This window comes from Prionailurus bengalensis, chromosome B2 (genome assembly GCF_016509475.1).
Source record: "Prionailurus bengalensis isolate Pbe53 chromosome B2, Fcat_Pben_1.1_paternal_pri, whole genome shotgun sequence".
NCBI lineage: Eukaryota > Metazoa > Chordata > Mammalia > Carnivora > Felidae > Prionailurus > Prionailurus bengalensis.
Window position 1 is genome coordinate 96384491 of NC_057349.1, and position 21256 is coordinate 96405746.

Genomic DNA, 21256 nt, shown 5'->3' on the forward strand with positions numbered 1-21256 from the left:
AGGGGTCGCTGCGCCGCCGCCGCCGCTCCCCTGCGCCCCGCCCGGCCCGCTCTCGCCGCGGCGGCGCTGACGGAAGGGGCGGGGCAAGGCAGGGCGGGGCCTGGAGGCCCCGTCCGCAAGGCCGCGGGGAGGGATCGACGGGGGGAGGAGCTCCCTTGACTTGCAGGTAACTGCGCCCCTGTCGGGCGTGCTGTGGCCCCGCCTGGCGCCCACTCTGTTGCTTCCTGGCGCGCACTCGTGAAGTAGGGGCGCGGCGAACGCCTCTGCCCAGCCTTGGCTCCTGCCAGGACTCCGCGTGAGTCTGCCGCGTCCTGCCTGCCCCGGCCCGGCCAGCCTCAGGACGCCCCGTGGACCCGGGGGTTGCGGGGTCGTGGGCACTCGGCGCGCCGAGGCACGCCGCCTTTGGGCCCGGCCGCTACTGCTGGCTTCAAACGCAGACCCGGAGCTCGAGGACGCAGGTGTCCAGTTTCCTTTGACCTTGAGGACCCGGGAAGGTGCGCAGCCCGCGGGGGTGGGGAGTATGCGGGGGAACCCGACCCCGTTTCGGTGCTCAGTCTGAGGCCTCCAGGAGAAGGGAGGATTTGCAGTTGCAGTAGACCGCAAAGCAGTTAGGACAGGTTCTTAATGGAGTAGTGAACAGGCTCAGAACGTGGAGTGATTCCCAGTGTCCCGCAGGTCAAGGGTAACGTTGCCTCTCTCCCAGACGTTGATTTCTTACTGCCTTCGTCTAATTCACGTATCTTATATCTCTCCTGAAGATCTCACCACAAACCTCCGGGATACCTGCCGTTTTCATCCTCGCAACTCACGTCCACGTGATTAGCAAAATAATAATAATAATAATCTTTTGAAATGTACTTCTATCGGGTCACTTCCCTGCTTAAGATCTTTCTATGGTTCACATGCTCTCTGGGTCAATTCCAAACTTCTATGGGCAGGGTCTTTCGAAATCTAGCCTTTTGCACTTCAATCGAGCCCCAACTTTGTGGGATCTTTTCTGGGTTCATTCTGATGCTCCAGTTCTCCTGATCTACTTTCGTTCCACGGTGGCTAATTAAGCACACCCACCATGTTCCAGGCACTCTTCTGAGGCCCTTAGGATTCAGCAGAGGCAAACAAATTCAGGTGAAGATTTCTACCCTGGTAGAGTTTATATTCTATTAGGGGAAACAGTCCAAAAAAAGGAAAAAAGAGAAAGAAACACCCAGTAAATTATGTATGATATGGTAGGTGATACGTGCTATAGAGGAGAAAAGTAGAGCAGAGTAAGGGATGATTGGGAGGGCAAAAAGCTTATTAAATAGAATTGGAATGAGTAGACAGCATTGAGGTGACATTGGAGTTAAGAGTTGAAGAGAGGTGCCTGGGTGGCTCAATCAGTTAAGCATCCTATTTCAGCTCAGGTCATGAACTCACTGTCCATGGGTTCGAGCCCCACATCAGGCTCTGTGCCAGAGCTTGGAGCCTACTTCGGATTCTTGTCTGCCTCTCTCTGCCCCTCCCTCACTCATGTTCTGTCTGTCTTCCTTTCTCAAAAATGAATAAACATTAAAAAAAAAAAAGTTTAAGAAAATAAGTTATCTATGCAGGTGTGTGGGGTAAGAGTTCTGGGTGCAGCTGGGACAGAGACCTTAACCAGAAATGTCCCTGTTGTATGTGAGAAGCATCAGGAAGGTCCGTGTGGCTGGAGCTGAGAGAGCAAAGGTAAGAGTGGCAAGAGATGAGGTCAGAGAGGGAACGGAGGAACGAGATCACATGGAGCCTGTTAGCTACAGTAGGGACCTTCCTCTTCTCCGTGCTTTTGTAGGAGTGATAAAGTATAAATTATTTTTGGAAGAATGACTGGTCTGTGGAAAATAGACTCTACTGGAGCCTTTGTAGTATCCCTGGTGATGAAGCAGTGGAAGTGGTGAGAGGTGATGGGATACGGACCGTGTTTTGAAGATACAGCCAACATAATAACCTCTTGGCATATTGGATATGGGTATGAGGGAGAATCAAGAATTACCGGAAGCTTTTGTTCTCAGCACCTACAAGGGTGGAGTTATCATTTACTGACATGGGGAAGGCTACAGGTGAAACAGATTTGGGGTTGGTGACGTGTCAAGAGTTTGTTTTGGGACCAGTATAGCTTGAGATACCTGTTACACGCCCAAAGTAACAGGGATGTCAAATAAGCGTTTGGCTATTGTGTCAATATCCCAAGACCACCCCTAGGTTCACTAATTCACTAGGAAGATTCAATAGGACTTGGCTCTGGGTCAGGGCTAGGGTTTATCACAGCAGAAAGATACAAAGCACAGTAGCAAAGGGAGAAGATGCACGGGACAAAATCTGTAGGAAACCAGGTGCAGTCCTTTAAGAGTCCTCTCCCAGTGGACTCAATAGGACAGGCTTAAATCCCCAGCAACAAACCGTGACATGTGAAATACTATCTATCAGGGAAGCTCGTTAGGGACTTTGCCCAGGGTGTTTATTGGCTTTTGTCATATAGGCACTCTCTGCCTAGCATGTACACAAAATTCAAGACTCCCAGAAGGAAAGCAGGTGTTCATCATAAGAAATTGTACAAACAGGGGCGCCTGGGTGGCTTGGTCGGTTAAGCGTCCAACTTTGGCTCAGGTCACGATCTCACGGTCTGTGAGTTCGAGCCCCGCGTCGGGCTCTGTGCTGACAGCTCGGAGCCTGGAGCCTGTTTCAGATTCTGTGTCTCCCTCTCTCTCTGCCCCTCCCCTCTTCATGCTCTGTCTCTCTCTGTCTCAAAAATAAACGTTAAAAAAAAAAAAAAAGAAATTGTACAAACAGTTTACAGTGGTGAGCTACTCCTGCCAGTTCTGAGAGTGGTGAGAGTCCTGAAATCCCAAGTTTCCAGATGCCAGCCAGGGGCCCACCTTGTAAGCAGGCCTTTCTAAGGATAGTGGTCTCAGGCCTGCTATATTAAATCTTTTCTGCACAGACATACATGTCTGGAGTTTTGGAGAAAGATCTGGAATGGGGATGTAGACTGGGGAGTAGTTGGCATATAGGCGGTATTTAAAACCATGGAAATGTTTGGTGTCTTGATACGCATTTGTCAAAACTGATGAATCACGTAGAAGAGATGCAGGCCAAAGATTGAGCCCAGGGGCCCACCAACATTAAGATGTCTGGGAGAAGGGAGGACAGCAGGGAGGGTACACCAGGAGGAGTACCAAGAGCAAGGTGTCCCGGAAGCCAAGTGAAGAAGAAGGGAGTGATCACTGGTTTCAGATGTGCTGAGAGGTCAGACAAGAGGAGGGCTCATAAATGACCTTTTGGATTTAGAAAATGAGAGGCGTTGAGGAGAGCATAGACAACCCTTTTGAGTTTTGTTATAAAGATGAACAAAAGTTGTAGCTGGGAGTTAGTGGCATTAAGAGAAGGTTGGTTGGCTTTTTAGTGAGAGAAGTAACAGCATGCTGATGAGAATGGTCCATTAGAAAGCGAAAAATTACGGTTGTAACTTGCTGTTCCCCCCAAGTTCTGTTTCAGGCGACCTTTGCAGCTAGAACTCTTCACAGGCATCCCTGCTCCAGGCATTAGCCTGTATAGGGTCCCGCCTCCTTTGGACCTTAGCTTTCACTTAAGTTCTCTGACAGCCAATTTGCCCACATTCCCCTTGAATAGCAGTTCCTTGAGGGCAAGGGCTGTGTTTTATCCCCTATCCCCAAGCCTAGCCTAGCTGGCTACCTAGCATATACAGGCAAATGAGTGAATGTAGGGTGGATGTGATAATGGGCAGGATGCTCCTTTCATTTCTAGAAAATGAGTCTGCAAGTATTCACTGGTGTTTGTGTGTGCCAAGCTAATGGGGATGGGAGTGAGGAATGAGACACAATTCTTGCCCTGTCACTACCCATAGAGCTTAGAAGATAAAAACAGTACAAAGACACATAGCATTGGTGCAACATGAATTTGGAAAAGGGAAGGGGAAGGGTGGAGAGGGAGAGTGGCTCTTGTGTGGAGCCTGGAAGAGGGGGGAAGCCATGCTAAAAGGACATATTTTTTTTTTCCCATTAGTAGAATCCTTTCTCCAAGTGAAATACAAGGAACCTCAGTATTTTCCAGCACTGCTGCTCTGGTCGAAGAGGGGTTGGGGCCTGGTTAGCACTCTGCTCCATTACTCCTCCTCTGACCAGTGATCAGCTCTGTGATAGAACTTGGGTTCTCAGGCTCTACCCCGTGGCCCTGGGTGTCCATTGCTACAAATGGTCATCATCTCCAGCAAAAATTAGGTTAATGTGTTTTCTCAATTTTATGTTCATAATTTGTTTAATCTTTTTTTTAAATGTTTTTTAAATGTTTATTTTTGAGAGAGAGCAGGGAAGGGGCAGAGAGAGAGGGAGACACAGAATCCGAAGCAGGCTCCAGGCTCTGGGGCTGTCAGCACAGAGCCTGACATGGGACTCAAACTCACGAACCACGAGATCATGACCTGAGCCTAAGTCGGATGCTTAAACCATTGAGCCACCCAAGGGCCCCCATAGTTTTTTTGTTTTTTTGTTTTTTTGTTTTTTTTTTTTTTTAAGTAGGCTCTGTGCTTAGCGTGAAGCCTAACACAGGGCTTAAATTTAGAATCCTGAGATTAAGAACTGAGCTGAGATCAAGAATCAGATGCTCAACTGACTGAGCCACCTAGGTGCCCCTTATGTTCATAAATTTTATCTAAACTTCCAGCATTTACTGACTATTTGCATGCTAGAGAATAAGCAGATCACAAAGAGGGAGTAGTAGCTAATAAACACGAAGGTAATACTTGGCTTGACATTTTGGTTATGTTTATTGTATTTCCATGTGAATACAATCTTAAAATTGTTGTTTTGTGCTAGTAAAAGTTTCCTAGTGTAGGTAAATGCGATCTATTTTGATATATACAAAGAGCAATATCCTATCCAGGCATTCCTCACAAGACACAACAGTATGATATAAAGGTGGGGCTTCAGCAGGGAAATGTAGGAGTCCAGGGACTGACAGACAGGACTTCCCTCCCTGAGGATGTCTCCTCTTAGGATTTCTTCTTCTTCCTCCTCCTCCTCCTCTTCTTCTTCTTCTTCTTCTTCTTTTTAAGATTCTATTTTTAAGTAATCTGTACACCAAACGTGGGGCTCAAACTCAACCATGAGATCAAGTCACACTCTCCACCACTCAAGTCAGCCAGGCACCCCTGAGGATTTCTCCTAAGTCGGGGTGACAGTTCCTACCACTCCTCTGCTCCTGAAACTATTCATTCTCTCTAGTATTGCAGTTGGTGAAAGTTGGTTTTTGTTCAAGAGAAAACGAGACAATAAATGTCATGGCGTAGCAGAAAGAACAGTGGACTTAGAGTCAGAAGACAGGCAGTTCAGCATGGACCCTTGACTTAGCCAGGGAGCCTGGGTTTGAATCCACTAAGTATTTGTCTGACCCTATAACTGAGATGGGCTTGTTGGAAGGAATAAATGAGTTAATAGAGGAGCGCCTGACCCATAGTAAACAGTGAGTGTCAAGACTTGTCGTTGGAATCCTGACTGGATTGTTTACTAGCTATATGATTTAGTGGATTGTTAAATTGTCCCGAGTCTCATTTGTACTCATATGTAAAATGAGGACTCTGCACAAAGTTATCCCTGAGAGGGTGCCCTTTCCATTTCTGCAAACCCTATGGCTCTGGGGGTATTGTTAATTGAGGGGAACGGACAGGTGGGTTCTCAGCTTCCAGGCATACATATGGCCTTTGGCATTATACCTAATAGCGAAAAACACTTTGCTAAAGTCACTTAGATCAGTGTTTTCAATTTTTTTTTAACGTTTATTTATTTATTTCAAGAGAAGCATGAGCAGGTGAGGGGCAGAGAGAGGAGGAGAGAGAATCCCAGACAAGCTCCTCACTATCAACTTGGAGCCTGACTAGGGGCTCAAATTCACAAACTATGAGATCATGACCTGATGCTTAATTGAGCCACCCAGGCACCCCAAACTTTTTTTTAAGTTTGTATTGGGGCACCTGAGTGGCTCAGTCGGTTGGGCATTCGACTTTGGCTCAGGTCATGATCTCATGGCTCGTGAGTTTGAGCCCCACGTCAGGCTCTGTGCTGACAGCTCAGAGCCTGGATCCTGCTTTGGGTTCTGTGTCTCCCTCTCTCTTTGCCCCTCCCTCCCTCCCTCTCTCACGCACGCGCTCTCTCTTTCTCAAAAATAAACATTAAAAAACAATTAAAGTTTTTATTTTTTTATTTTGAGAGAGAGGGAGAGAGCCGGGGTGGGGCAGAGAGAGAATCCCAAGCAGGCTCCTTACTGCCAGCATGGAGCCCAATGCGGGGCTCAAACCCACAAACCTTGAGATCATGACCTGAGCTGAAATGAAGAGTCAGACACTTAACCGACTGAGCCACCCAGGTGCCCCTGACTTTTTATTATTATTATTATCTACAGTAAATACATTTTACATGATGACCCAGTGTGTGTGTATATATTCTTATATATGTATGTGTAATTGTAATGGAAGTTTCATAAAGCAGTATTTACTATGTGATGTGCTGTAATATTTTCTGTACTCTTCAGTGTTCTTAAAAAGTAAAAATTAATAATGGCTCATGGCCCACAGTTTGAAAAATACCTAAAGATAAGCAAATTATCATCATTAATGCCAATCTTCATCTTCTGTATTACAAGAGCATCTTATTAACTGATCTGGTCTAGGCCCAACAGTTACTGGTGATTTCAGCCAGGGCTGTTTGGCCCATAACTTGGACATCACCTGAATAAATTCTAACAAGTCTACCACTTAGGCTCAACATAGAATTTCTGAGGCTGATAGAGAGCTCTGGCTACTTAAGGTTAACCTTCCTGTGTGTTTTTGGTGGGTGGGAAGGTATGAAAGGCCCTGCGTATGAGAGAATTACTTTTCTTAACATTTTACACTGTAAGGAATATATGTTAAAATGTTAACAGTGATTGTCATAGAGTGGATTCAGGTGGTTTGAATTTTCTTTATATTTTTTTCAAATTTTCTGCCATGAAAATATGTTTCATATATAATCATTGAAATCTTTCTCTTAAATTATGGTATAAGAGTAGCAATTACTACCTTAAAAAATATCTTTATTTGGAAAAATAAAAAGTCCACCATTAGGTAACTTAAAATTTTTTTTAAGATTTTATTTTTAGGGGCGCCTTGGTGGCTCAGTCGGTTAAGCGTCCGACTTCGGCTCAGGTCATGATCTCGCGGTCTGTGGGTTCGAGCCCCGCGTCGGGCTCTGTGCTGACAGCTCAGAGCCTGGAGCCTGCTTCAGATTCTGTGTCTCCCTCTCTCTCTGACCCTCCCCCGTTCATGCTCTGTCTCTGTCTCAAAAATAAATAAACACTAAAAAAAAAAAAAAAAATTTTTTTTTAAAGATTTTATTTTTAAATAATCTCTATACCCAACGTGGGGCTCAAACACACAACTGGAGATCAAGAGTCAAATGCTCCACTGACTGAGCTAGCCAGGCACCTCTTAATTTTTTATTGTAGCAATCCATGAAATACAAAGTTTAGGAACTACTGAAATATACTATTTTCTTTCTTTATCCCTGCTTCTAGAAAACTTAAGGCTTTTTCTATGCATTGTTATTATTGATTCTCTACTAAATTAGATAAAATGTGTATAAAATGATTTTTCTCAATGTTTCTCTTTAAGGTGCTTCAAATAGTTTCCAGTCAGTATTTTAGAGTACTCTAGATTTTTATAGCATTTAAAAATTATTTCAGGGGCACCTCGGGGTGGCTCGGTCAGCTAAGTTTCCGACCCTTGATTTCTGGTCAGGTCATGATCTCGCGGTTCATGAGTTCGAGCCCCGCATCGGGCTCTGAGTTGATAATGCTGAGGCTGGTTGGGACTCACTCTCTCTCTCTCTCTCTCTCTCTGCCCCTCCCCTTTACATGTGCAGATGTGCTCTCTTAAAAAAAAAAAAAAAAGCTTAAAAAAATTATTTCAAATTCTAGTTGTGTTGAAAAACAACCCTTAATTTATGCCTGCTTTACTTCTCAGTTAAGACTCAGATTGGGGTCCCAAGAACAGTGAGATACAGACTTGAGCTTGTGTTGTCTGCCTCATTCATGCCAACAAAAATAAGGCCCAAAATGTTAACAAATACAACTTGGAAGTAGCTAGCTATGTGGTTTTGAGTGGGTTTACAGGTAATTGCTGTTGTCAGTTTTGTGATGAATGGAAAGTAGGAAGGAAAAATCCTTCAAACCATCATCAAAGAAATCTGTCTGAAAGTATAGCGTTGGCACCATGGAAAGTCATTCTCAGACTTAAGGTATGGGAATATTGACCATATGGCAACCCTTCTCAAATTACTAAGTCATGGTCTCTAAAACCATCTTGATGTACTTGGGAAGGTTTGTTACCATCATAATGAGATGGTTTCTGCTGTCTTTGGAGTCATACAGGAATTGACTACTCTCTGGCATGTCAGCACCTCGGTGCCTCAGGAAACAATTACCTACTTTGTGGGTCTCTAGGCCCCTTCCTTCTCTGCTAGCTGATGCCTCCGTTAAACCGTAGGAGGAAGATGTAAAAGGAGGTAAAATGCAGATCTGTCCAATTTGCTCATTCCTACCTCTGATTCGGTAGGGTTGGAGGTTGAAACAAAGCTGAGATTCACTCTGGGTTTTGTGAAGTCATGACCTGGTGTCTTTCCTTAGCAAAGTCATTATTGTAGAGATGTAACGTATGCCAATAAATACTTTTTCTCTCCGTGAGACCTTTTCTTTTTCTTAATATTAACTTGGTGGATACAAGTTTTTTAATGTTTTATTTTTATTTTAGAGAGAGAGAGACAGAGTGTGAGCAGGGGAGGGACAGAGAGAGAGGGAGACACAGAACTCGAAATAGGCTCCAGGCTCTGTGCTGTCAGCTCAGAGCCTGATGTGGGACTCGAGCTCATGAACTTCCCAAGCCAAAGTCAGAAGCTTAACTGACTGAGCCACCCAGGCACCATGAGATCTTTTCTTTTTTTAATATCATTAAGAACTATTGTTAATATTTTTTCAGTAGCAATAAGTATCCAAGTTAATTTGGGGGATGGAGAAGAGAAGCAGTGTTTTCACACACAGTATCCAGTTCCACCCTCACGAGCACCCTGTGAGGTAAGCACAGCTAGAAGACTCACCACGGTGCAGTGCGTGGCCCTCAGTACGTGCAGACCAATATGGTCTTTTGTAGGGGAGCCTAAGTATAGTGCTGGGTATTAAGTGTTCATGGTATGTATGGTTTGTGTTGTAAGAATGCCAGGACGCTGCACTCGTGAAATAAAACTGAATTATCGTCTGTTTCAGGTTCTATGCGCCATGGCTATGACTAGTGTCAGATTGCCTGCCAGCGTTTTGAGAAAGCCAGATGCCTGGATTGGACTCTGGGGAGCACTACAAGGGACACCTTCGTACAAACTCTGTGCTTCCTGGAATCGATACTTATATTTTTCTAGTACCAAGTTAAACACATCAAATTGTAAAACATTTTTCCATAACGTTTTCTCACGGAGACTCCCCAGGCTTTTCATATCCCCAGAATATATTTTCCCATTTTCCATAAGACTCAAAAGTAACATAGGCTCTAAAAAATCCACTGAAAAGACTCTGCAGAAAGCCGCAGCTGAAGAGGACTCTGATGAGGAGAGCCACGGCGAGATGAGTGAGCGGGAGGAGGAGCTGGAGGACGACCCTAGTGTGGTCAGAGACTATAAAGACCTGGAGAAAGTAGTGCAGTCTTTTCGGTACGATGTTATCCTAAAGACAGGCCTAGATGTTGGAAGAAAGTAAGTACGATTCGCGTTTTATTACAAAATCCTTTGTCTTTTTGTTATGTTAATGAACCGTTTCCAGCCACTCAGCCCTTATGGTGAGGAGGAACCACAGTTAGGAAAGGACCTTCCAGGAACCTGTTCGGTTACTTCATTCTACAGGTGAGAAAACTGATTTCCAGAGGAGTCAAGTGACTGCCTGCACATCCCAGGTGCCACCTCTCCCTGAACTAAGACACAGTTGACTCTAAGGTGAACCACTGATTACTTCTTGAGGAGGGAAGTAATGACCATGTTAGGTGTGGATAGTAAGAAGAAGCCGTACATGGGTTTCACAAATGCCACAGTGTGAGAAGGTCCCTTTTAGAAGCAACAGAAGCAGGAGAATGTGGTGGTTAAGAATGCAGGCTCCGCAGCTAGACTACTGGGGTTTCAATCCTGGTTTGCTGTGTGACCTTGGGCAAGTTACTTAAATTCTCTAAGTGTCAGTTTTCTCATCTGTATAATGTAAAATAACACCTTAGAAGTTGGTTGCTAGGATTAAATGAGTATCTCTCTCCTCCATCTAAAGCATTTTAACAGTGCCTAACACATGGTGGGGACTCAATATATGTTAGCTATTATGAAGAAAGTACTGTGTGTGTTCACATATAGTGCCCAGAGATAGTAAGTGTAACTTTCACGATTTCTCTAGTATTCTTGTTCTCTCTGCTAGACTAATTCTATAAGAATAGTGACTCTCATTGTTCATTCATTCCTTTAGCACTCATTGTGTGCATACTGCATACAAGGTAAGAATCACGGTATGGATAATATATTCAGAAAGGTCTCCATGTGTAATTTATACCTGTGTGACCTAATTTAATGGCATGGTTTAATTTTTTAATACATGAAGTTTAAGGACTTACAAGGGTGACCAATCCCATAGGGACCCTTGTCGGGATTTACTGAATATTCTCTAAAATCTGGCAAACTTGTAAGGGATCCTCTCTCTCTTCCCCAGAGTAGTAGCTGGTGCTGTTATCATGAAGCAGAAACCCACCCAGATATAACTCCCCTGGAGTCAGAGCAGCAAGAGAAAATGGCACTGATTTTTGTCGGCACCGGCTCCTGGTCCGGTTGCCCTGGTGATTAAGACAGACCGCAGCTGCTGGATTGGAATTTCCCCAACCTCAGCGCGGACGAGCAGAGGATTTTTTAATAGCCCCAACATTCGTGTCGTGCCTGGTTTGTCTCGCAGAGCCCTTTGGTGGTCGTGAATCACAGGTGCTCCTGCTTTGCAGAAGTCCGGTGAGGTAGTGCCCGGCCCTCGCAGAGCCCCGTCAGAGTTCTGATTACCTGCCGATGATGCGAGCGTATCTGTGCTAATGTGCGAGCATACGTGGGCGTCTATTCAGGAGAACCCCTTGATCTCGCTGTGGTGTGTACATACGGGAGCAGTTGACTTTCATTTTCCCAGCACCCAGAACGGAGACTTTTGTAAAGAGGCTGGTGACTATCAGAATAAAACATTAATGGCAGATGTTTTTCTCAGACCTCTATAATTGTTTTGAATATATTTCTATTTCAAAGCATTTGGTTTTTTTTGTTGTTTTTGTGTGTGTGTGTTTTTTTTAAAGCAAAGTGGAAGATGCGTTCTACAAAGGCGAACTCAGGCTGAATGGGGAAAAATTATGGAAGAAAAGCAGAACGGTGAGATATTATGACAGCCAGATATTTTTGTCTGTTGCTCTGCCAGTACTCAGTGCCTCCCTAGTTTCCCCTCAGGCTCCTTACTTGGGGTTTCAGCGTCTCCTGTGTGTGTCTGTGTTACCCTCTCTGCGATTCCCTGTGGGCCTGATCACGCTAGTGAGACTCACGAGCCAACTTCACACAAACTACCTGTTCTTTTGCAGCCTAAGTGACTTCAAGATGAATCTTTCCCTTCGTCTTTAAAATTTTAAGACACACCATTATCAGAATTGGCAAGAATCCATTAGTTAAACTTCCAAGTCATTAGTCCCATAAAATCGTTATAGGCTAAAAAGAACAGTTGGCCCACGTAGAGGTAACTCTGGACTACGGGACTTCTGCAGATGTGGAATTTTGTTCATTTCGGCAGTTACCCGCCAGCACTTGCTGGGTGCCCTGCTCTGTGTGCACAGCGGCTGTCAAAACCCAGACTCCCAGTTTTCTGACAGCCCCACATCAATACTATTGTTCAGAGTCTAGAGTGCTAACCATTATACTATGGAACTTCAATACTGTTGTTACGTGAAAGAAGTCAGTTACAAGAAAATGTATTTCCAGTATCCAGTGTTGTTACAATATACTGTGAAAGTTACATATTTTTGTAAAAAGTTACATTTTACATATATCTGGAATTAAAATATCAATATTACTAGTATTTATCTCTGGGGCATTATGGGTTATATTTTCTTCATTCTTTTTAGTTTCTGAATTTTTTACAAGTATATATCACTTTCCTGATTGGGAAAATAATACGATAGTTAGAGTCAACAAAACACAATCAAAAAGTGTATGACAGAGACCCTTAAAAAGTTTGGAAGACACTGACATATGAGGCATTGGCAGACATAATCTAACTCTTAGTATCTAGGGAACTAATGTTCCAGGGAAGGTACACACACTTTTGTAGGTTACTATTAGGCTTGTTTCATGTTTCAGAACCCCCTGGGGCTGGGGGACCTGAGCTACATCCTTTTGCCCTGCGACAAGGGAGGGTGTGAGCTGTTGGCCATGGACCTGGGTGAGCACCGAGGCTTTCTTCAGAGACCTTGTTCTCAGGGATCATACAGGTTCTTACGGCTGAATGGACAGTGCCTGTCTCAGCTGCCAGGTCACAAGGTCCGAGATCTCTGATGGCACCTGACCCGGCAGGTTCGGCATGTCAGTCATTGCTCTGTGAGCTTCAGGAAATCAGGCACTCCAGACATGCATCTGGAGATTAGGCTCTTGTCCCATAATTGCTTTTTCCTGGTTGAAGCCCTGCCCCCTCCCCTCAGCCACAGCGTTCCTAAGACCTGGTCTTGGTTCTCCGCACCTCTGTACCAGGGCCTCATTTACAAATGCCCCAAGTCTATTTTTCTCCCCCTGCTTTGAGATAGTATTAACTACAGTCTAATTGCTGCTTCTTCATTCTGCCTTGGGTGTTCTGTTTTCTCGGCTGCCTTCCAGATTTCTCCTGAGGGTCAGCAGAGGGAAGGGGCCAGTGTTAGCACTCGGGCTGCCTTGTTACTAGGAGGCCTGTAGCCATAGTAACTGCAGCTAAGGGGAGATTTGAAATGTAGATATTTGGAACAGCCCGTAATCCCATCCGCTTTTGCTTTATGTCTGCTGTGCTGTCTCCCACATTAGAAAGGACTGGCCGTTGCAGAGAATAAAGGACACCTCCCTTACCATGACCTGCTGCATGGGGCTGTGCCTGGCTGCTGGCCTTGAAGGGTCAGGCAGTTTTCTGATGCTGCATCTATAAAGCTGGCTGCCTGTAGCTGAGCAAACCTTTTCTGTTAGCTGCAAACCAGGTGGGGCCCAGAGTACTGGAGGTGCTGCTGGGTCCCTGTTGACTTAAACAAAGGGTGTTTAGAGCCGGACTATGGTGATTGAAGCCTTCCTAAACTCATTCTCTCCCTGAGAAATATTCCTTCCCTTTTCTCTGCCTTAGAAGTAAGCTACCAAAGGGATCTGCTGCTCAGCCACACACGAGCCTGCTCTTTTAAGGGGCAGACATTACGCACAGTATATCTGTGAAGGGGTACACAATAAGGGTTGTCTTTTTCTCTGTGTATCCTTTTATACTTTGTATATTTTGTGTCACGTGCATGTTACTAAAAAGTGAATTTTAATGAAATAAAGTTATGCTGAAAAATGTAAAGCAGAGTTCTCAAGCCTTGTATTTCTGGACGTTGATTTTAAATGTCCATACAGTTGGGCCAAATGGTCTTTTTTTTTTTTAATTTTTTAATTTTTTTTTATTTTGAGAGCACATGCGAGCAGGGGAGGGGCAGAGAGAGGGAGAGACAGAATCCAGAGCAGGCTCCACACTGCCAGCACAGAGCCTGACGTGGGGTTTGATCCCACAAACTGCAAGATCCTGACCTGAGTGGAAATCAAGAGTCGGACGCCCAACCGACTGAGCCACCCAAGCGCCCCAATGGTTATTTATTTATTTTTAAGTTTTTTAGATTTATTTTGAGATACAGCACAAGCAGATAAGAGGCACAGAGAAAGACAGAATCCCAAGCAGGCTCCATGCCGTCAGCACAGAGTCCAATGCAGGGCTCGAACCCACAAACTGTGAGATCATGACCTGAGCAGAGATCAAGAATCTGATGCTTAACCGACTGAGCCACCCAGGCGCCCCAATGGTCATTTATTTTCAATTAAACGCATAAGAACTACAGGAGGACAGATCCCCTAGATGATGCCTGTGTCAGCCCAACCTTCAAGCCCAGGGGAGAAGCAGTCTTCATGCCTACTTGTGGTGTGAGCCCTTCTGCTTCCCAGCCCAGAGAGGAGAATGTTAAGGTTTATCATCAGCTCCTGTGTGAGTTCCCATCTAGCTGCTCTAAGCTGTCTGGGTTGACCAGTATGGCATTGTGGCTAACAGGTGTGTGTTCCCATGTTTTGGACTGAATATTGGGCCCTTGAATGGGTGGGAGAACAAACATGAGCTTGCCCTGGTGAGGTACACATGTTTGACAGCCTGATGTTATGACTGCTGCCTCAGAGAGCATTAACTGAAAATAAAGTAAAAGTGGCACCATACTTCTTAAATAGAAAACCTCCAGTCAGCTTTTAAACAGCCATGTGTTCTCCAGCTCACCTGGCTCTAAATAAATAAATGGCCGTGCGTACCCACTTAGAGTCCATGGCCCACACATGGGGTTGCTTCCTGCCTCCTTGGAAGCAGTGGTGAGAGGTCGGAGATGGCCCCAGTCATCCCTGGCTTATGTTACAGTAGAAGCAGCATCTGGCACCTGGGTCACTTTAGCTCCTTCCTGAGTCACTGGGCAGATCCCCTGGAATCCTGGGCTGCCAGGACCAGGTATCCACCATAGGCTGTCCCCAGCAACACTGATAGGACTGCCCTAGGACGTGGCCCTGAAGTACTCAACCCAAGGCTCCCATCTGGGCAAGAATGGGTTTGACCTCAGCCTTTTTAACCTACCGAGTCTGCATCCAACCCTACCCTCTTTTCTGTGGCATTCTGTCTTGGTGAATTGAGTCCTATCTTCTCGATGATGTGGCGTCACTAGGGCTAATCAGTGTTAGGCCTTTTCTTTACCATTTCTCTAAGGGATACGCTGACTGTTCCACAGTGACTAATTTTCAACAAACTGCCCCGTCCTCAATTATGTAGCTCATCTGGGTTGAAATCAGTGAAAAGTTACACTGGAAATGGTTGTCTCAGTGCTGGTAGTAATTACTATGCACATATTCTCTAAGATTGTGCCCCACTCTCTTTGTTTCTTGTCAATGTTACCAAAACAAATGCCTCCATGTGTTTCCTTCAGTCGTCTAGTAGAGGTATTTGAGCCACACCACCCGGGCTGCCCATAGGAAGCCATCCAAGTCTGAAGGAAGGACGTGGACAGGATCGGGCACGTGTGTCTGGGGCATCCTGTGAGTGAGGCCCTTTCACCCGGAGGCACTATGGATGAGGGAAAGCCTCAGAGGAATCACTGCCTTTCCTCACCTGCCCCTCTAGGGAGTGGTCACCTGGTGAAACTCAAACCAAGGATGTTTGTGGGGTGCCTGGTTGGGGGAGCTTTCGACTCTTGATCCCAGGGTCCTGAGTTCAAGCCACACATTGGGTGTAGAGACTACTAAAAAAATAAAAAATAAAAGGACATTTGCATTGGCCTGTGTTTCCCAAAATGCAGTAAAGGCTGAGTTTTCTTTTAATTTTCAGGTGAAAGTGGGAGATACATTGGATCTTCTAATTGGAGAGGATAAAGAAGCAGAAACAGAGACAGTGATGAGGGTTCTCCTGAAAAAAGTGTTGGGAGAGAAAACTGAAAGCGAGAAGTACAGAGTGGTGTTACGCCGGTGGAAAAAGTTAAAGTTGCCTAAAAAGAGTATGTCTAAATAAATGAATTGCTTTCTATCAATAAAGCTACTTTCGAGTGATGGGGGAAAGGGCCAGCTTAAAAAGAGGGCATTTTTATTAAAGTTCTCTTGCCCTTAGTGGAAACTGCTGAGCTGTTTTGTGGAAATTGGGATCCATAGCTTGGAGACACTTCCCATGGCCTGGATTCCTCTCCAGGGCTTGATTTGTGCTCATTTTGACCTCGTTTTAGCCTCATGAGCATGAATGAGATGTGTGCTGAATGAATTAAGCCCAGAGAGGGTTTTAATGACTAGCCTGCTGTTCCCACATTAAATACGTCGGGAGTCCATGTAAAATAAACGGGCCTTGTTGTTTGTGCTTTCATTTCCATTTTAGCCCTTTTGGCCAGCTTCCCTGGGTGCAGGCTTCTTAAGGCAAAATCAAGTAATGTCAAGGTCACCCTTCATATCCTCGAGGGAGAACACTGGGGGACCCCCCTTTCACCACCAGCCCTTCTGAATTACCAACGTGTGAGCTTTCATTCCCTTCAGAGGTTTGCCTTCAGAAGTATGGATAAGTTGTTCTAACTCATTCTAAAGGGGCTAGTTAGGGCCCATCTAAAATTAATTGTTTAGGTCAGGGGCAGCCAGAGGTCTTTTTATGGCACTCAGGAATGGTTTTTACATTTTTAAAGCACTGTTAAAAGAAAAGAAGGAAGGAATATATCACAGAGACCTTATGTAGCCCACGAAACTTAAAGTATTTACTATCTGACCTTTGACAGAAGAATATGTGATGACCCTTCCCCCCTGCCCCAGTAAGCCGAGGGTTTGATTTTCAGATGAAAGTTGTTTTTAGTAGTAGGTTTCAGCTGAAACAGATTTTACCAATGAAGAGAACAAAGAATCAGAGAATCTAGTTCTCAAGAAGGTGTCATAAAAGGGGCCAAGCCTTAAAAAAAAAAAAAAAAAAAAAACATTATTAGAAGGGACACAGGGGCCCCTTGGTGGCTCAGTTGGTTGAGTGTCCGACTCTTGATTTCAGCTCAGGTCGTGATCCCAGGGTCATGAGTGGAGCCTGCCCCACTCCCTCTCTCCCTCTGCCCCCCTCTCTAAAATAAACATTTTTAAAATGTTTAAAAACTACAAGGGACACATACGTCATACACATGATCTAAGAAAAGGGCATCTGCAGAAATACTAGTTTGTAGTCTTCCAGGAACAGTTTCCTGGCACCAGAAGGTCAGCTCACTTAGAGACTTTATTAGACTGTGTCATGTAAAAGAGACTGGCTGTGTCTGGGTCTTTTTATTTGCCCTCCAGGAATTCTTAGGAATTCAGGCTAACTGACAGTGAAGAGACACCTCTGTGGCCCAAAACAGTGGGATGTTTGGGCCCATGAGTCTGGAAGTCTTTACCACCTTGGATTTCTGAAGACTCAGGAAAATTGATTTTTATTTGAAAGCTCAAGTAAGCTCTCAGGAAGAAATATTACATACTGTCCAGTGTAATAGGGAATTTTCCTATCTTACCACTTGTTAACTGGACTTTGCTGACTTATTAGTAAAAACATGTTCAATTTCAACATGAGTTATGAATTGTAATTTAAGAGATAAATGTCCATAGTTTTTCCCATTTCCTTTACCTCTCTCTGTCCCTGTCTCCCTCTCCCTCTCTTCTCCAGACTTCTCTTGGGAAAGTTCTAGATATAGAAAGCCTAATTAGTATGGTGCAAGGCGGCATGATCTTGTGATGTGTCAGGGGTCCTGGTTTTTAGGCTCAGCCTTATCATCAGCAAGTTGGGTTACCTTGGTCGTAGGTTGACCTTAGTCTCTCAGAGCTTCAGCCTCCTCATTGGTCAAATAAGGATCAGGATACTAACTGCCTTACCTTGTCCTGTGTTCGAATGAGGGAGAAAGTCAAGATGCGTTGTATGAGGTAAGAGGAGTTGCTGCAAGCTACACAGTGGGAAGAGCCACTCACTAGCGAGGCTTTTAGAAGCCCTGTGGGTAATTACCATCTCACCCAGCTGCTTGCAGTGTTTGGTTCACTCCAGACGGTCTCTGTTTTAAAAAATCAAACTAAGAAAAGAAAAAAAAAAAAACCTGATGGGAGAATGTTGGTTTCGTGACAACACGTGGCAAAAGCTGATCTCTCGCCGCTGTCTGCAGTACAAGGGACTTCAAACATATCTATGAAATCGCAGAAACAAAAGCAGTTTGTAAAGATTTGTAGAACTCTTGCAAGTTCACTCCATACTTGACCCCAAATGACGGTTGCTTTATAGTGCTACCCTGGCAAGGCCTCCTCAGTGAAAATTAAAGAAAATTTTAAAAGACTATGATGAAAGGATTAAAGATGTGTATGTTTCCACTGCAATGGTTCTCGACCAGGGTATCTCCCCCACCCCCACCCCCGGGGACATTTGGCACTGTCTAGAGATGTTGGGGAGGGGGCGATAAGGGCATCGAGTGGATAGAGACCAGTGATGCCTCTAAACCCCCACAGTGTGTAGGACACCCTCACAACAGAGTTGTCTGACCCCAACTGTCGGGAGAGATGAGCTCAAGACACCTGCTCTCATGGGATGACAAGGAAGAATTTTTTTTTTTTTTTAAGTTATGACTATTTTGGTGGAGGCTGATCTAGCGCTTATACCAGTAGTGATGGTTAATTCTTTCAAAGAAATGGCACTCCTTTAGGAAATATGATGCTAATTGCATTTCTCTGCCAGACAGCATTCACGGTCTTTCCCGGAAAATTACATAGATGGCCAGGCAATCGTTTCATTATCTTTTTAGCATTTTGGAGAGAAAAGTAGACATTTGGGGGATACTCCTTCCTTAAGTCACAGTTTATTTGGTCAATGATAATTGAGGAGATGGGAACATAACTAGCGTTTTCTAAGAAGCTAAAAAGGGAGATGTCAGTTGGGTGGTGGTGATGTTCCGTGAACCATCTAAAGGATGCAGGGTACAGGCAAGTAGATTCACACTCTACTGAAGTTCTGCCTTATCTTGCTCCTATGTATTTGGGCTTTCAAAAAGCTACGGTCAGGTTCTCAGCTTACTGACACTCTCAAGGGAGTAGTGAAGGAAATTGCACACTGCACGGAGCAGCCGCAGTGAGCGCAGTATGCATCTCCAAAACCTCGGCAGGTCCCACAGCAAGCCGGCAAGCAGCCACGGCAGTGTACTCACCTTGGAGATCAGCAGTCACCCCGAAACAGAATTGATGTTTCCCTTGGAGAGTCATTTGTTAAACATTTACCAGCACCTCAGGGGGTGGGCGCAGGCACATGCCCGGAAGTTTTTCCATTGGGAAATGCCCTAGCACTGGTACCCACCCCCCAAGCTATTCTTTCACATTTCTTTTTGCTCCTCTCTCGTTCTAGTTTATTTCCCTGTCCTCCTCTCATACTTTAGCCAAACAAGCTGATGTGTTTAATGTGTATCATTTTGTTTGCATGCTTTCTTGTAAAATGTGCAGTTCTTTTCATTTTGTATCTTTTTCTACTCCGTGGTTTTGAAGCTCCATCCATGGCGCATCAATCTGTGGCTTCTCACTGCCACGTGATACCAAAGCGCATCCACCACATTTTGCCTGCCCCTTCTCCCAGACTCTCCCCAGCTCCCCTCACCGCAAATAACAGTGCTGCTTACTCGCCAGAACAGCTGAGCAAGGCTGCCTCCCACCAGCAACACGTGAAAGTGCCTGCAGACGTAGCCTCATCCAGCCCCGGCATGATCCAGCTTTCTAACTTTTGCCCGACTAATGTAGGAGTAAAGAGTTATTTTTAACACGCATTCCTCATAAGTTCTCTTTTCCTGCACAGGAAAGCCCCCCCCCCCCCCCCCCCCCCAGCCTGCTGCTTCTGCCTTTGGTAGCCACTGCTGCCTCATCTGAGGGCTCTGAAATTGGATGCAGCTTTCTGAGACTGCCGCTTTCCTGTTCCTCCCAAAGACCTGCTTGTTTGCCTAAGTTGTTCATTATTTAACAGACCAGGTATATCAAAAGCAGACTGGTCAAAGTGTGATTTTTGCATGGTCTTGACATGGATCACTCACGATGCACTTCTTGATTCTTGATGTGTAGAGACGGCAATTCTTCCCAATGGGCTTTCTATCCTGGGACTTTATTCTTAAAGCTGGTGAGACCTTCCCCAAGGCAGATAAGTGAAGCCCCAAGAACTGCAGTCAGGGTAGAACAGCAAGTGTCTAAAATGGGCAATTTCTGTTGAGAGGCCTGGACTGGTAACGCCCACTTCCAGCGCCCCACTCAGAGGGGTTACTACCAGAAACTTCCTTCCCCATGCCATGTGTAGAATTTTCTTTAGGATTGTAGGGGAGATCCCTTAACCCTTGATTCTGAGACAGATACACAAAAGGTGAGGCTAAAACGAAGTCAGCTCTGCGTTCAAGCAACACAAGCAGTATGAACCCGAAAAGAAGGCACCCATCACCAGGGGTCTTACATATACCGAAGTGTATGCCCCATCATGCCTGAACTGTGTCTGTGCTGAGACTTCTGCTTGTCCAAACCCAGGAGGAGACTTCAGTTGAACACCTTGTGTCAGAAAATAGCAAGGACTGAACACCAGGAAGACCAAGGCCGTCCGGTCCTGCAGCCAGCATTCACAGCATCTTAGCAATGTTTCAGTCTGTGAGAAGCAGGAGAGTCAGGAAACTGGGCCTGCAGGTGCCTCGGGCCAGACTCCAGCCTTGTTCCATCTGCATTGGCCTCAGCTGTCTACACCGAGCCAGGGAGCCAAGCTTCCCAGTCTGCTTATACCCACCGTGCATCTTGAAAGTCCGTTTCAGGCAAGAGATGTTAGGTTTTGCGTTTACTATCAGAGTCTTCTCTCTCCAAGGCCTCTTAGCTACCAACTAGTGAGTTTGAGACTTGTCAGAGTCATGGAACAGTGCCTAGGAGATAACAGACATTACAAATATTTTTGCAGAAGGAATGAACTTCCTTTAGAAGCAGACATGGTTCTTACCGCATCCCTTGTTCTGTTTCCTGCATTGACAGGTTTTCTGAGTCAAACACGCACTCAGGCAGATCCAGAAACTGTGGACAGTCAGCAAAACCCCGAATTCAACGGTAGGAGACCCCTAGGCAGAAAGATGGGGAGGGGCGCCTGGGTGGCGCAGTCGGTTAAAGCGTCCGACTTCAGCCAGGTCACGATCTCACGGTCTGTGAGTTCGAGCCCCGCGTCAGGCTCTGGGCTGATGGCTCAGAGCCTGGAGCCTGTTTCCGATTCTGTGTCTCCCTCTCTCTCTGCCCCTCCCCCGTTCATGCTCTGTCTCTCTCTGTCCCAAAAAAATAAACGTTGAAAAAAATTTAAAAAAAAAAAAAAAAAAAAAAGAAAGATGGGGAAATTTACTGCACTCAGCCACACTAGCGGCAGTGCAGAAATT

The 21256-nt window shown here is 45.3% G+C and overlaps 1 protein-coding gene across 7 annotated transcripts in view; it reads left to right on the forward strand.

The window, feature by feature from the left end:
* Positions 1 to 75: 75 nt before the first annotated feature.
* The window catches only part of MTRES1 (mitochondrial transcription rescue factor 1), a 24900-nt gene continuing 3719 nt past the window's right edge, over positions 76 to 21256 (forward strand). Inside the window, exons 1-4 of one of the 7 annotated variants that reach the window (XM_043592043.1) lie at positions 76 to 166; positions 9322 to 9800; positions 11405 to 11477; positions 15700 to 15865. In XM_043592043.1, the coding sequence (XP_043447978.1) occupies positions 9334 to 9800; positions 11405 to 11477; positions 15700 to 15865 (706 nt within the window). In that variant the 5' untranslated portion in view covers positions 76 to 166; positions 9322 to 9333. The other 6 variants (XM_043592047.1, XM_043592044.1, XM_043592045.1 and 3 more) reach the window with 6 other exon arrangements.